Source organism: Chiloscyllium punctatum, chromosome 12 (assembly GCF_047496795.1).
Source record: "Chiloscyllium punctatum isolate Juve2018m chromosome 12, sChiPun1.3, whole genome shotgun sequence".
Taxonomy (NCBI): domain Eukaryota; kingdom Metazoa; phylum Chordata; class Chondrichthyes; order Orectolobiformes; family Hemiscylliidae; genus Chiloscyllium; species Chiloscyllium punctatum.
Window position 1 is genome coordinate 40,635,613 of NC_092750.1, and position 14,146 is coordinate 40,649,758.

At 44.0% G+C, this 14,146-nt stretch overlaps 1 protein-coding gene across 2 annotated transcripts in view; it reads left to right on the forward strand.

Moving 5' to 3' along the window:
* LOC140483808 (receptor-type tyrosine-protein phosphatase gamma-like) overlaps positions 1-14,146 on the forward strand; it is a 706,675-nt gene that overhangs the window by 559,028 nt on the left and 133,501 nt on the right. For both annotated transcript variants that reach the window (XM_072582431.1, XM_072582432.1), the window contains one exon: positions 101-150. In XM_072582431.1, the coding sequence (XP_072438532.1) occupies positions 101-150 (50 nt within the window). The remainder of the gene's footprint in view (positions 1-100; positions 151-14,146) is intronic.

The following is a 14,146-nucleotide window of genomic DNA, read 5'->3' on the forward strand; positions in this document are numbered from 1 at the left end:
ATTTCCATAATGTACGTCTCTATGACTCTATGACCTAATTTATAACATTTTTATTTATAAATTAATTTGATTTAAATTAAGATCTTTGTTCTTTTTCTAGCTAACACAACTAGAATATTTGAAGGAACCAGGATTATAAAAACAAGAATGGTAAGTGTGGGAATTAATATTTTCTGTCTGAAATGTATTACTTTTATGTATTATCTTCAAGGGTGCATGCAGGAAAAATGAGGGGAAATTACAGCTGTGTCGAGCTGTGGACACAACATATTAGAGACCTCCTCTGTTTGATTCCAAGTAGTAACTTCTGAAGTGGAAATGTTTTTTTGGTAACAATGCTGCAATATAAATAAGAAAAATATGGCTGTCACTGGAGAAACTCAGTAGTTTTCTGAAGCTGCTGGAAAGGGAAAAAGGAATGGTGTAATTCTATTTTTTATGAGATGGTATCTATTTTACAAATTAAGACATTGAGACTAAACTGCAACCTGAACATGTTCAAAATACAAGTGGTGACTATTCACGTTATACATTAACAATCTAGGCAAAGGAACTAAGGGTATTGTAGCTAAGTTTGCAGATGACACAAGAGGGACAGATAGTGTTGAAGAAATGGGGAGGTTGTAGAAGGACTTGGACAGGGTAGGAGAGTGGGAAAAGAAGTGGCAGATGGAGTATAGTGTGGGAGACTGTGAGGTTATGCACTTTGGTAGGAAGAATAGAAGTGTATACTGTTTTCTGAAGGGGAAAGGTTTTGGAAATCTGAAGCAAAAAGGGATTTGCGAGTCCTGGTTCAAGATTCTCTTAAGGTTAAAACACAGGTTCAATTGACAGTTAGGAGGACAAATGCAATGTTGGCATTCATTTCAAAACAGAAAAAAAAACTGCAGATGTTGGAATCCAAAGTAGACAAACAGGAGGCAGGAAGAACACAGCAAGCCAGGCAGCATCAGGAGGTAGAGAAGTCAATGTCTTTGCTACAACCCTTCCTCAGGAATGGAGGTGAGGGTAGGGGGAGCTGCAGCTAAAAAGGGGGGAGGGTTTTGAGCAAGGAAAATAGCAGAATGGTGAGGCAGTGACAGGTGAATACTGGTGGTGGATAGGACCTGGTTGGTCAGTGGGAATGGTGAATCCATTTGGTAGCTGGAAGGACGAGTTGGTAGGTAGAATGGATGGGAGGATGCAGGAGTGGAAAGGCCATTGGGGATTGGTGGGAAGGTTATTTGAAATTGGAGAACTCAATGCAGGCTGCCAGATGGAAGATAAAATGTTCTTCCAGTTTGCAGTCTGACTCACCATGATAATACAGGAGACTGAGGATGGACATGTCAAAGATGGGAATGGGAAGGGTGAATAAATATGGGCGGTGATCAGGAGGTCAGGCTAGCCCTTATGGACCCGGCCGAGATGCTCAGCGAAACATTCCCTTAGTTTGCATTTGGTCTCACTGATGTAGAGAAGACTTCATTTGGAGAACTGGATGAAGTAAACTCGGCTAGAGGAGAGGCAGGTGAACCTCTGTTTCACCTGGGAGGACTGTTTCGAGCCCTGAATGGAGGTGAGGGAGGTGGTGTTCCAGCAAGATTTACATCTTTACAGTTGTAGGGGAAGGTACTGCAGGGGTTGGGCACTTGGTGGGGAGAGTGGCACTAACCAAGGGGAGACGAAGGGAACAGTCCTTGTGGAAGGCAGAGGAATGGGGAGGGATGTTCTGGGTGGTGGGATCCAATTGGAGTTAGCAGAAGAGTTTGAAGATGATACATTGGATAAGAGACAAGTGGGGTAGAAAGTGAGAACGAGGGGGACCATGTCTTTATTATGTTTGGAGGAGGGGTGGTCTAGAGCAGTGGAGCAGGGAATGGAGGAGATGCGGTGGAGGGCTGTCTGGATGTCAGAGTGGGGAAAAGCACATTGTTTAAAATAGATGGATATCTGGGATGCTTGGGAATGGAACGTCTCCTCATCAAACAGATGTGACAGAGACGAAATAGTTGGGAAAACAGGATGGAGTTTTTACAGGATACGGAGCGGGAGGAGGTGTAATCCAGGTAGTTATGGGAGTCTGTGGTTTTATAGTAAATGTCAGTCTGTAAATTGTCACTGGAAATGGAAATGGAGAGGTCAAGAAAAGGGAGGGTGGTATCTGAGATAGATCAAGTGAATTTGAGGAAAGGGTGGAAATTGCTGGCAAAGTCCTGGCAATTGCTGGCAACTGCTCCAGTTTAGCCTAGGTGCAGGATGCAGCACCGATGCAGTCATCGACATAACAGCGGAGGAGTTGGGGAACAGTACCTACACAGGTAGTGAAGAGGGACAATTCCACGTAGCCAAGAAAGAGGCAGGTGTAGCTAGGATCCATGTGAGTGACCATAACCACTGCTTGGATTTGGAGGAAATGGGAAGAGTTGAATGAAAAGTTGTTGCAGGTGTGGACTAATTTGGTGAGGCGGAAGACGGTATTGCTAGAGGGGGACTGGATGGGTCTGTTGGAGAGGAAGAATCTGAGGGCATGCAAGCTGTCATTTTGAGAATGGATGTGTATAAGGATTGCACATGCATAGTGAAGATGAGGCACTGAGGGTCAGGGAATTGGAAGTTTTCGAAGAGCTGGTGGGCATGGTTAGTGTTCCGGATGTAGGTGGGAAGTGCATGGATCAAGGGAGAGAGAATGGAGTGAGAAGGATGAAAGGAGTTCAGTGTCGTAGGACCATGAGGAGATGACAGGTCAGCTGGTGTAGTTGGGCTTGTGGATCTTGGGGAGCAGGTAGAACTGGGCAGTGCAGGGCTGGGGTCAATGAGGTTAGAGGCGGTGGAGGAGAGATCACCAGAGGCAATGAGGTCATGGACCGTGTGAGTGATGGTGGCCTGATGGGTCATCATGGGGTTGTGGTCAAGGGGGAGGTAGGACGTGGTTTCAGAGAGCTGCAATTCAGCCTGTATATCATAAAGGTCTGTCCTCCAGACTATCGTCCCCCTGCCTTTGTCAGCGGGTTTGATGATCAAACAGGGATTGATGTCGAGGGAATGGAGTGCTGCACATTTGGAGGGCGTGAGGTTGAAGTAAGTGAGGGGTGTGCAGAAATCGAGGTGACTGATGACATGTTGGCAGTCAGCAATAAAGAAGGCCAGGGAGGGTAAGAGGACAGAAGGAGGTATCCAAGTGTAAGACGAAGGTTGGAGGCAGGAGAAGGGGTACTCAGAGAGTGGTTGGGAGTCTTTGTCAAAGAAGATGGCATGAAAGTGGAGGCGGCGGAAGAAGACCTCCACATTGTGGTGAGCATGGAACCTGTCCATCCTCAGTAAGGGCTCACGTTCGTGCCCCTCTGCCCCCATCTCAGCAAGTTCCATGTGAAAGACAGGGCGGTGGTAGTCTAAAGGATGGACCTCAATGCCACAGGGCCGAACATCAGCCCTCCAATACCACATCCTACCTCCCCCTTGACCACGACCCCAAGATGACCCATCAGGCCACCATCACTGACATGGTCCATGACCTCATCACCTCTGGTGATCTCCCCTCCACTGGCTCCAACCTCATCATCCCCAAGCCTCAGACTGCCTGGTTCTACCTGCTCCCCAAGATCCACAAGCATAACCATCCTGGCTGACCCATCATCTCCACATGCTCCTTCCCCACCGATTTCATTTCTTCCTACTTCGACTCCATTCTCTCCACTTTGGTCCAGGCACATTCCACCTACATCCGGCACACTAGCCATGACCTCCACCTCTACAGAAACTTCCAGTTCCCCAGCCCCCAGCACTTCATCTTTGTTATGGACATGTAGTCCTTACATATGTCCATTCCCCACAATGATGACCCGCATGCCCTCAGTTTCTTCCTCTCCAACAGACCCATCCAGTCATGTTCCATCAATACCCACCTCCACCTTGCTAAATTAGTCCTTCGTCTCAATACTCTTCCTTCAACTCTTCCCATTTCTTCCAAATCCAGGGAGTGGCCATGGGCACTTGCATGGGTCCAAGCTATGCCTCTTTGTCGGCTATGTCAAACAATCCCTCTTCAGTATCTGTGCATGTACTGTTCTCCAACTCTTCGACCATTACATTGATGACTGCATTGATGCCAAACAACTTCCACCCTGCCTTCAAATTCACTTGGTCAATCTTGGACACCTCTCTCCTCTTTCTCGACCTCTCTGTTTCCATCTCTGGTGACAGTTTACAGACTGACATTTACTATTAACCCATATTTCCCATAACTACCTAGACTACACCTTCTCCCATCCCTGTATCCTGCAAAAACTCCATCCTGTTTTCCCTATTACTCCATCTCCGTCACATCTGCTCTGATGAGGAAATGTTCCAATCCCAAAAGTCCAACATGCTTTTTCCCACTCTGTCATACAGACAGCCACGCCACCTCCTTTGCTCCACTGCTCTAAATCATCTCCCCTTCATGCACAATAAAGAAAAGGACCCCTTGTCCTCACTTTCCACTCCACTGGTCTCTTCAAACACTTTCCCCAACTCCAATTAGATCCCACCATCCAGAACATCTACCCCTTCCCATTCCTCTCTTCCTTCCACAAGGACCATTCTCTTCATATCCCCTTGTTTAGCTGCACTCTCCCCACCAAGCGCCCTAAACACCATCCCCCAACCCCTTGCCAGCCTGTCCGGTACCTACCCCTGCAACAGTAAAAGATGCAAAACCTGCCAGCACATCACTTCCCACTGTCCTTCCAGGTGAAACATAGGTTCACCTGCCTCTCCTCCAACCTAGTTTACTTCATCCGGTGCTCTCAATGTAGTCTTCTCTACATCGGTGCAACCAAACTCTGGCACGGAGTCTGTCCCTGTTGCTCAGAAGGGAAGGGGGATGAGGAGCATAGCATTAGTCATTGGGGACACCACAGTTAGGGGCACAGACAGGAAGTTCTGTGGAGACAAGAGTGACTTACACTTGGTGTGTTGCCTCCCAGGTGCCAGGGTTCATGATGTATCTGATCTTGTTTTCAGAATCCTTGCAGGTGAGGGGAGCGGTTCCAAGTCGTGGTCCACATAGGCACCAATGACATAGGTAGGAAGAGACATGGGGATTTAAGGTAGAAATTCAGGGAGCTGGGGTGGAAGCTAAGAACTAGGACAAACAGAGTTGTTATCTTTGGTTTGTTGCCTGTGCCATTTGCAAGCGAGGCAAGAAATAAAGAGACAGAGGAATTAAACACGTGGCTACAGGGATGGTGCAAGAGGGAGGGTTTTGGATTCCTGGATAATTGGAACTCTTTCTGGGGTCGGTGGGACCTCTACAAACAGGGTGGTCTTCACCTGAACCAGAGGGGTACCAATATCCTGGGGGGGAAGTTATGCTAATGTTCTTCAGGTGAGTTAAAACTAATTCAGCCGGGGGATGGGAACCTAAATTATAGTTTGAGTACAGAGGAGGTTGAGAGTAGGGAGATCCGAAACAAGCTTTCAGCAGCACAAGAAGGCACCGGCAAGCAAAAAGTTGGTTTGAAGTGTGTCTATTTCAACGCCAGGAGCATCCGGAATAAGGTGGGTGAACTTGCAGCATGGGTCAGTACCTGGGATTTCGATGTTGTGGCCATTTCTGGGACTTGCGTAGAGCAGGGACAGAAATGGTAGAACAGAGAAGATGGTAAAAGAGGTAGGGGTGTGACATTGTTAGTCAAAGACAGTATTATAGCTGCAGAAAGGATGTTTGAGGACTCATCAACTGAGGTAGTATGGGCTGAGATTAGAAACAGGAAAGGAGAGGTCACCCTGTTGGAAGTTTTCTATAGGCCTCCAAGTAGTTCCAGAGATGTAGACAAAAGGATAGCAAAGTTGATTCTTGATAGGAACGAGAGTGACAGGGTAGTTGTTATGGGGGGGCTTCAACTTGCCAAATATTGACTGGGAATACTACAGTCTACGTACTTTAGATGGATCAGTTTTTCTCCGTTATGTGCAGGAGGGTTTCCTGACACAGTACGTAGATAGGCCAACAAGGGGCGAGGCCACTTTAGATTTGGTACTGTGTAATGAACCAGGCCGGGTGTTAGATTTGGAGGTAGGTGAGCACTTTGGTGATAGTGACCACAATTCAGTTATATTTATTTTAGCGATGGAAAAGGATAGCTATACACTAGAGGGCAAAAGCTACAGCTGGGAGAAAGGCAATTGCAATGCAATTAGACAAGATTTAGGATGCATAGGATGGGGAAGGAAACTGCAGGGCATGGGCACAATAGAAATGTGGAGTTTATTCAAGGAACAGCTACTGTGTGTCCTTGCTAAGTATGTATCAGTCAGACAGGGAGGAAGTTGTTGAGCGCAGGAGCCAGGTTTACAAAGGAAGTTGAGTCTCTTGTCAAGAGGAAGAAGAAGGCTTGTGTTCAGATGAGATGTGAAAGCTCAGTTAGGGCAATTGAGGGTTACAAGGTAACCAGGAAAGACATAAAGAGAGAGCTAAGTTGAATGAGGAGGGGACATAAGAAGTTGTTGGCAGATAGGATCAGGGAAAACCCTAAAGCTTTCTACAAGTAGATAAGGGATAAAATAATTACTAGAGTAAGAGTTGGGCCAATCAAGGACCATAGTGGAAAGTTGTGCTTGGAATCAGAGGAGATGGGGAAGCGCAAAATGAATAATTTTTGTCAGTATTCACACTGGAAAAAGACAATGTTGTGGAGGAGAGTACTGAGAAACAGGCTGCTGGACTAGATGGGATTGAGGTTCACAAGGAGGAGGTTTTAGAAATTCTGAAAAATGTGAAAACAGATAAATTCCCTGGGCCAGATGGGATTTATCCCAGGATTCTCTGGGAAGCTAGGGAGGAGATTGCCGAGCCTTTGGCTTTGATCTTTATGTCATCATTGTCTGCAGGAATAGTACCAGAGGATGGGAGAGTAGCAAATGTTGTTCCCTTGTTCAAGAAAGGGAGTAGAGACAACCCTGGTAATTATAGACCTGTGAGCCTTACTTTGGTTGTGGGTAAAGTGTTGGAAGAGGTTAAAAGAGATAGGATTTAGAATCATCTCAATAAGAATAAGTTGATTAGGAATAGTCAACATGGTTTTGTGAAGGATAGGTTGTGCCTCACAAACCTTATTGAGTTTGTGGTGACCAAACAGGTGGATGACGGTAAAGTCATTGATGTGCTGCATATGGATTTCAGCAAAGCACCTGATAAGGTTACTGCACAAAATACGGAGGCATGGGATTGAGGGTGATTTAGTGGTTTGGATCAGAAATCGGCTAGCTGAAAGAAGACAGAGGGTGGCGGTTGATGGGAAATATTCATCCTGGAGTTCAGTTACTAGTGGTGTATCACAAGGATCTGTTTTGGGTCCACTGCTGTTTGTCATTTTTATAAACAACCTGGATGAGAGCATAGTATGATGGGGTAGGAAATTTGCAGATGACACTAATGTTGGTAGAATGGTGGATAGTGATAAGGGATGTTGTAGGTTACAGAGGGACATAGATAAGCTGCAGAGCTGGGTGGAGAGGTGGCAATTGGAGTCTAATGCAGAAAAGTGTGAGGTGATTCACTTTGGAAGAAGTAACAGGAATGCAGAGTACTGGGCAAATGGTAAGATTCTTGGTGGGGTAGATGAGCAGAGAGATTTCGACATCCATCTGCATAGATCCCTAAAAGTTGCCACCCAGTTGATAGGGCTGTTAAGAAGGCATACTGTGTGTTAGCTTTTATTAGTAGAGGGATTGAGATTCGGAACCATGAGGTCATGCTGCAGCTGTACAAAACTCTGCCGCATTACAGGATGGTTGTGGAAGCTTTGGAAAGGATTCAGAGGAGATTTACTAGGATATTGCCTGGTATGGAGGAAGGTTTTATGGGAAAGGTTGAGGGACTTGAGGCTGTTTTTATTAGAGAGAAGAAGGTTGAGAGGTGACTTAATTGAGACATATAAGATAATCAGAGGGTTAGATCGGGTGGACAGTGAGAGCCTTTTTCCGAGGATGGTGATGGCTAGCATGAGGGGACATAGCTTCAACTTGAGAGGTGACAGATATAGGACAGATGTCAGAGGTAGTTTCTTAACTCAGAGCAGTAGGGATGTGGAACACACTGCCTGCAATAGTTGTAGACTCGCAACTTTACAGACATTTACATAGTCATTGGATAAGCATGTGGACGAGAATGGAATCATGTAGGTTACATGGGCTTCAGATTGGTTTCACAGGGCGGCACAACATCAAGGGCCGAATGTTCTATATTCTGTATGTTCTAACGTAAACTGAGGGAACATTTCAAACCCAGCCTAGTTGGAACTGGGCCAATTGCCTCCTCTCTGGAAAAAAAATCAAGGGCATTGTAACCTTGTAAAAAGACCAACGTTGTGACAAATTTTCCTCCCACTCCCTCTTGGACATGTCTATCCTTGGCCTCCATCATTGCCACAGTGAATCAGACCGCAAATTGGAGGAGCAACACCTTATTTTCTGCATGGGCAGCCTACAGAACACAGGACGCAACATTGAATTCTCTAATTTCAAATAACCTTCTCACCCAATCCCAATGCCCTTTCCACCCCACCTCCTCCCTTCCATTCCACCTACAAACCCAGCCTTCCAGTACCAACCAGATTCATCCTACCCATCGACCAACCAGGTCATAACCACTATGTGTATTCACCTATCCCTGCCTCATCATTCTGCTACTCTCCCCCTTCTTTATCTGCAGCTCCCCCTACCCCCACCTCCATTCCTGAAGAAGGGTTATACCTGAAACGTTTACTCCACCTCCTGATGCTGCCTGGTTTCCTGTGTTCTTCCAGCCTCCTGCTTGGTGACATTCATTTCAAGAGGGCAAGAATACAAGAACAGAGATGTACTGTTGAGGCTGTATAAGACTGGTCAGACTACATTTAGAATTTGTGAGCAGTTTTGGGTTCCATGTCTAAGGAAAGACCAGCTGGCTTTGGATGGGTCCAGAGAAGGTTAGCAAAATTATCCCATGAATGAAGGTCTTGTCGCTTGAGGAGTGGTTGAGGATTCTAGGTCAGTACTTGATGGAGTTTAGACGGATGAGGAGGGATCTGATTGAAACTTACATAATACTGAGAGGCCATAATTGAGTGGTCACAGAGTAGATGTTTCCACTAGTAGGAGAGTCTAAGACCCGAGCGCACTACCTCAGTTTGAATGGGCAACCCTTTAGAACTGGAATGATGAGGACTTTCTTCAGCCAGAGTGTAGTGAATCCATGGAACTCATTGCCGCAGTGGGCTGTGGAGGTCAGTCATTGAGTGTATTTAAGACAGACAACAATAGTTTCTTGATTAGTAAGAGGATCAAGGGTTACAGGGAGAAGGCAGAAGAATGGAGTTGAGAAACATCAGTCATGATCAACTGGCGGAAGAGTTAATACGCTGAATGGTCTAACTCTGTTCCTACGTCTAAAGATCTTATTATATTAGAGTGTTTACATTTACACAGCCACTTCATCAAACCATTGTCCTTAGTCATGGATTCTGCTTAAATTATCATTGAATCGACACCCTAAATTGTAGCATCTACATTGCTTAATTGCTTGGTGATTAGTTTTATTCTTATTGATCCCAAAGTCATCTCTGCTAGATTAATTTAGAAACAAGTCTAAGTGAATACCTGTGCACAAACAAAGATAGGCCTTTTATTGCAATATTGTTGGGCCGAAGGGCCTGTTTCCACACTGTAAGTAATCTAATCTAATCTAATCTAATCTACTTCTAGGTAGTAGGAAAAATCTGATCACCACTTTAGACTTTTTAGAAAGCTCACCATATTTTTCATTTTTGAAAACTCATCTCAATATATCAATCTTCACGGTTACAGGTCTTTTTAATAGTGTCATTAATCCTGCAATACTTATACCCATGCTGTATACCTCTGTGGCTCGATATGGGACTAGTACAGTTTAGGAAATCTGGTCTGCAGGGACGAATTGGGCCGAAGGGTCTGTTGTCATGCTTGGCTACTCAGCAAATTTTTGGGAATGAGAAATTTTAGATACGTTTTATATTCAATATTTTTATGAAAAGAATCTTGAACTTTATCCAATGAATTAAAAATTAAGATTATAGTTATCATGGAAACAGAATGTGCACCTTTGATGAAATCCAGAAAATCATTTTATGAGTGTTTGTTACTACCCCTCTGCTAATTTAAGCAAGCAACACAGAAAGGATTCACCCCATGCTGTAATCTGTTAAAATTCAAGAGGCAAAGAACTATCCCAGAGGTCACTCTTGAAGTAAAAATTAACAGTTTATTTCTTTAAGGCCAAATGAGAACGTTAGACAGCACCATTTTATGACTCCTTTCTCTTCAACCTATCTTTTACCTTCCCACCTACACTACTGGTCTGATAAAACCCCAATTAAGAGTTAAATTTTTAAAAAACTTCTTATTTCAAAACCAGGCAGCTTTCAGTTCTTCTCTGTATTCCTGTCTTCTTCTTTGGGATTTCTGCTTCACAAGTCGTCCACATAATGAGTTATCTTTCAGAGAGCAGGTCTGCGGGCAGTCTGTATTGTTCTGTTTTTGTTGGTGCTCTTTGCGCTCTCAAATTTTAACAGATTACAACATGGGGTGAATCTTTTCTGTGTTGCTGGTTTAAATTAGCAGAGAGGTTTACCCTGTGTCGTAACAATGGTTTAATAATTTCATAATTTACATTTCAGTAGGAAGTTCCGTGATGAATTTGGCTGAAATAATATTGTTAAAAATGATACCCCTTTAAGTGAACCAGAAGCATGTGAAACAAGCAGGGTTTTAATGAGTGGTCAGAGGTTAGTCCCCTAAACTGATGACACATTGTAAAGGACTTCTCTGTGTTTTGTTTCCCTCAAGGTTTACCAGTAGATGGCAGCAAAATATGTTGAAGAATGGTTATTTGTGAAAGATAGGAAGGCAAATCTTTCAAAGTAACTGAACATTTATCCAAAGTTGTTAAAGGATAAAAGATTTAGTTTATTCAACATTTATCCTTCACATTTAAAATGATTGTTGAACCATTACTGTCTTACAACACAGGAGAAAAATAGCTTCGACGATGTTCCAGAAACTTGAACACAAAATGAATATAGTCAACTTTGGATTAAGTGGAGGCTCTGTTCTCTTACCCACCTCTCCCCCCCCCCCCCACTTCCATGGTGCGCAGTTTAAGTCTGGAAAAGATATGCATGAAGATAGCAGGAGATAAGATAGAGAGAGGCAAAAATGAGCAGTGGGTGGGTAAGGTAGACACTAGGATCCAAGGGTACCACCTAAGAGTGAAGGGATGACCCCTTAGATCTGAGATGAGAGGAATTTCTTCAGCCAAAGGCTGGTGAATCTGCAGAATTCATTGCCACAGATGGCTGTGGAGGCCAAGTCACTGAGTGTATTTAAGAAACAGATAAATAGGTTTTTGATTAGTAATGGGATCAAGAGTTACAGGGAGAAGGCAGAAGAATGGGGGTTGAGAAACATATTAGGCATGATCAAGTGGCGATCAGACTCAATACGCCAAATGGCGTAGTAGGCTTAACAGGCTGAATGGCTTAATTCTGTTCCTGTATCTTATGCTGTTATGGGGAAGTACTGAGTTAGGGAATAGTAGAAGAAATGTACCTCAAGGGCCACAGAAGAAGGACAGAGAAATAATTCACTGTTTGAAGGCATTGGATGAGTTCATTATTGAACAACTGGAGAGACCCACTCCTTTTTAGCCCAATCAGTATAAAAGTTTTAGAAACATGATTTTTTTCTTGATTATTTTCCATGCTTTGTTGTCCTGATTATTTTTTCTAATCTATCACAGTGTTCAGTTCAAGGATAATATTGATTTGTCAAAGAACGCCATGTCAAACACTACAAAGAAAACACTATTGGATTTTCCTATCTTTTGATAGTGTTTTATCAACTCGCCATGGAACCTAGTCTGTCATGGCCCCGGCACCTTTTCCAATTCAATCTTCCATCACATTAATTATGCAGCCAGCCTCTTCAATGCCCATCTCATGAAATAATGATGAGCTATGATGAGCTGCTGATCTGTCACTATTTAAATTAACTTATTCTTAATTTGCGCAAGATTTTACCTAATTCCCTCTCCCCTTAAGCAGACTCCCTGTGAACCTCACCCTGCAGAGGTTAGCAATGGAGACCCTCAGCTTTACCTTCACCTTTAGGCAAGAAACTACTCATCCCTCAGAGAAGTACACTGGCAAGGCTTTCATCTGCATCCACCACTAGTTTAGTGGATTCCCTAGCTAGATTAGACTCAAAAACACATTAGTGAGCACATTGCTACAACTGACGGAGAAACACCCCAGGTCTTTGACCCTTAATAGATTGCCAGAGACCACGTATCTGATTGGTAATCCCATAATCACAGCTGTTCATGGATTCATCAAAATGCACAAACAGGCACTTGAGCAGCAGGCAGATTTGTCAGAGGCAGACAGTAACTGGATTGAAGGATGGAGGAATCCACCAATATTATCAATAACATGCTGGCTCGGGCATGTATTACTCAAGCTACGTCAATGGACAGGGTGCCTACTGCCATAGGGATCCAGACTCAGCACATTTGATGTCTGCTGGGTATGCAAATCAGCTTGCACTCCATCACTGTAATCACTGGTGATCGGCATCAATGACAATGTACAGAGGGATGTGAGGGAGTAAAATCTTATGCCAAGTGCCTCTTCCTTGTAGACAGGAGGTACATTCACCAGAATAAGGGCAAAGCAAGGACCCCCTAGAAACTTAATCTTGGGACACATCTATGATGCTAAAGCCTGGAGCAGTCCAAGCTGAGAAGGGTGAGCCTGCAACTGGTCAGGATGCTCTCAACAAACCTGGACCCTCTAGACCCAAAACAACCAACCATGTCTTCCAAGCAAATAGTACTAACAATGTGAGAACTCCAAACAGCTTTGGAAGGAAAGGTTTACTCGATCTATCAGCTTTCCAAGGAAATGCACTTCTGAGAGATGTAAAATAGGCAGTTCACATGTCCACAGTTGTCTCTTAATGCAGTGGACTTGTAAGAGAAGCTGCACAAAGCAACTTTGGTTAAATGCTATCCTACAGGATGCTCAAGCATTTCACAGCCTCTTCACAGACAACATAAACTCTAAAATATTGAAGGAAAGGGTGAGACGATGCGGTGCCATGGTATTCCTTTCAATTTGTTACCTATCATGAGCATCTTCACTGTACACAACTCCGATATTGTATCTGGCTGGAGCCTTAAAAATAACCTAGTATTTGTGCCATGTGATGTTGGTTCCCTGACTCACTGACTGCGGGACCTGTACGTTAGAGTTATTTGAAAGTTGGATCATTCAAAATTTGCAACCATACGATGATATGGTATCAAAAAAACATCTAACAGCAGGAAAAGTCAAGGGCTGCAAAAATAACCAGGTCCATATATACTTTGCACTAATCATGTGCTGTTTACCTTACAAGCAACAGGAGGTTAAACAATGAAAGGAAGTCCAAACCCAGATCATTCATCCTGGAAATTGGTGTCAATCAGGCTCTTTCTGGCATCTCGCACTTCATGATATATTGCTGTATGTTGATCTTTTGGATGTCCCTCTTGGGAACGTTCTGATCCCCACCTTTATCCTCAGAAGATCCTTCCTAGGAAGGATTTAAAGAGAGAGTTAAGAAGAGCGAAGAGAGGACACAAGCAATCTTCAGCAAATAGAATCAAGGAGAATGCTAAAGTTTTCTATAGGTATGTAAGGAATAAAAGGCTGACTAGGGTAGGAATATGGCCAGTCAAAGACAGAAGTGGGAAGTTGAGTGTGACCCTGTGGAGATCAGAGAGGTGCTAAATGAATATTTCTCATCGGTTTTCACTCAGGAAAAAGAGAATGTTGTAGAGGAGAAGAATGAGGTATGAGATATTAGACTAGAAAGGATCACGGTTAGTTACGAAGAGGTGTTATCAGTTCTAGAAGAAGTGAAAGTAGACAGGTCCCCTGGGCTGGATAGGATTTATCCGAGGTTTCTCTGGGAAGCTGGGGAGGAGATAGCAGAGCCTTTGGCTTTGATATTTGAGTCGTCATTGTCTACAGGTTTAATACCAGAGGACTGGAGGAATGCAAATGTTGTGCCCTTGTTCAAGAAGGGGAGTAGAGATGATCCAGTTAATTATAGACCAGTGAGTCAT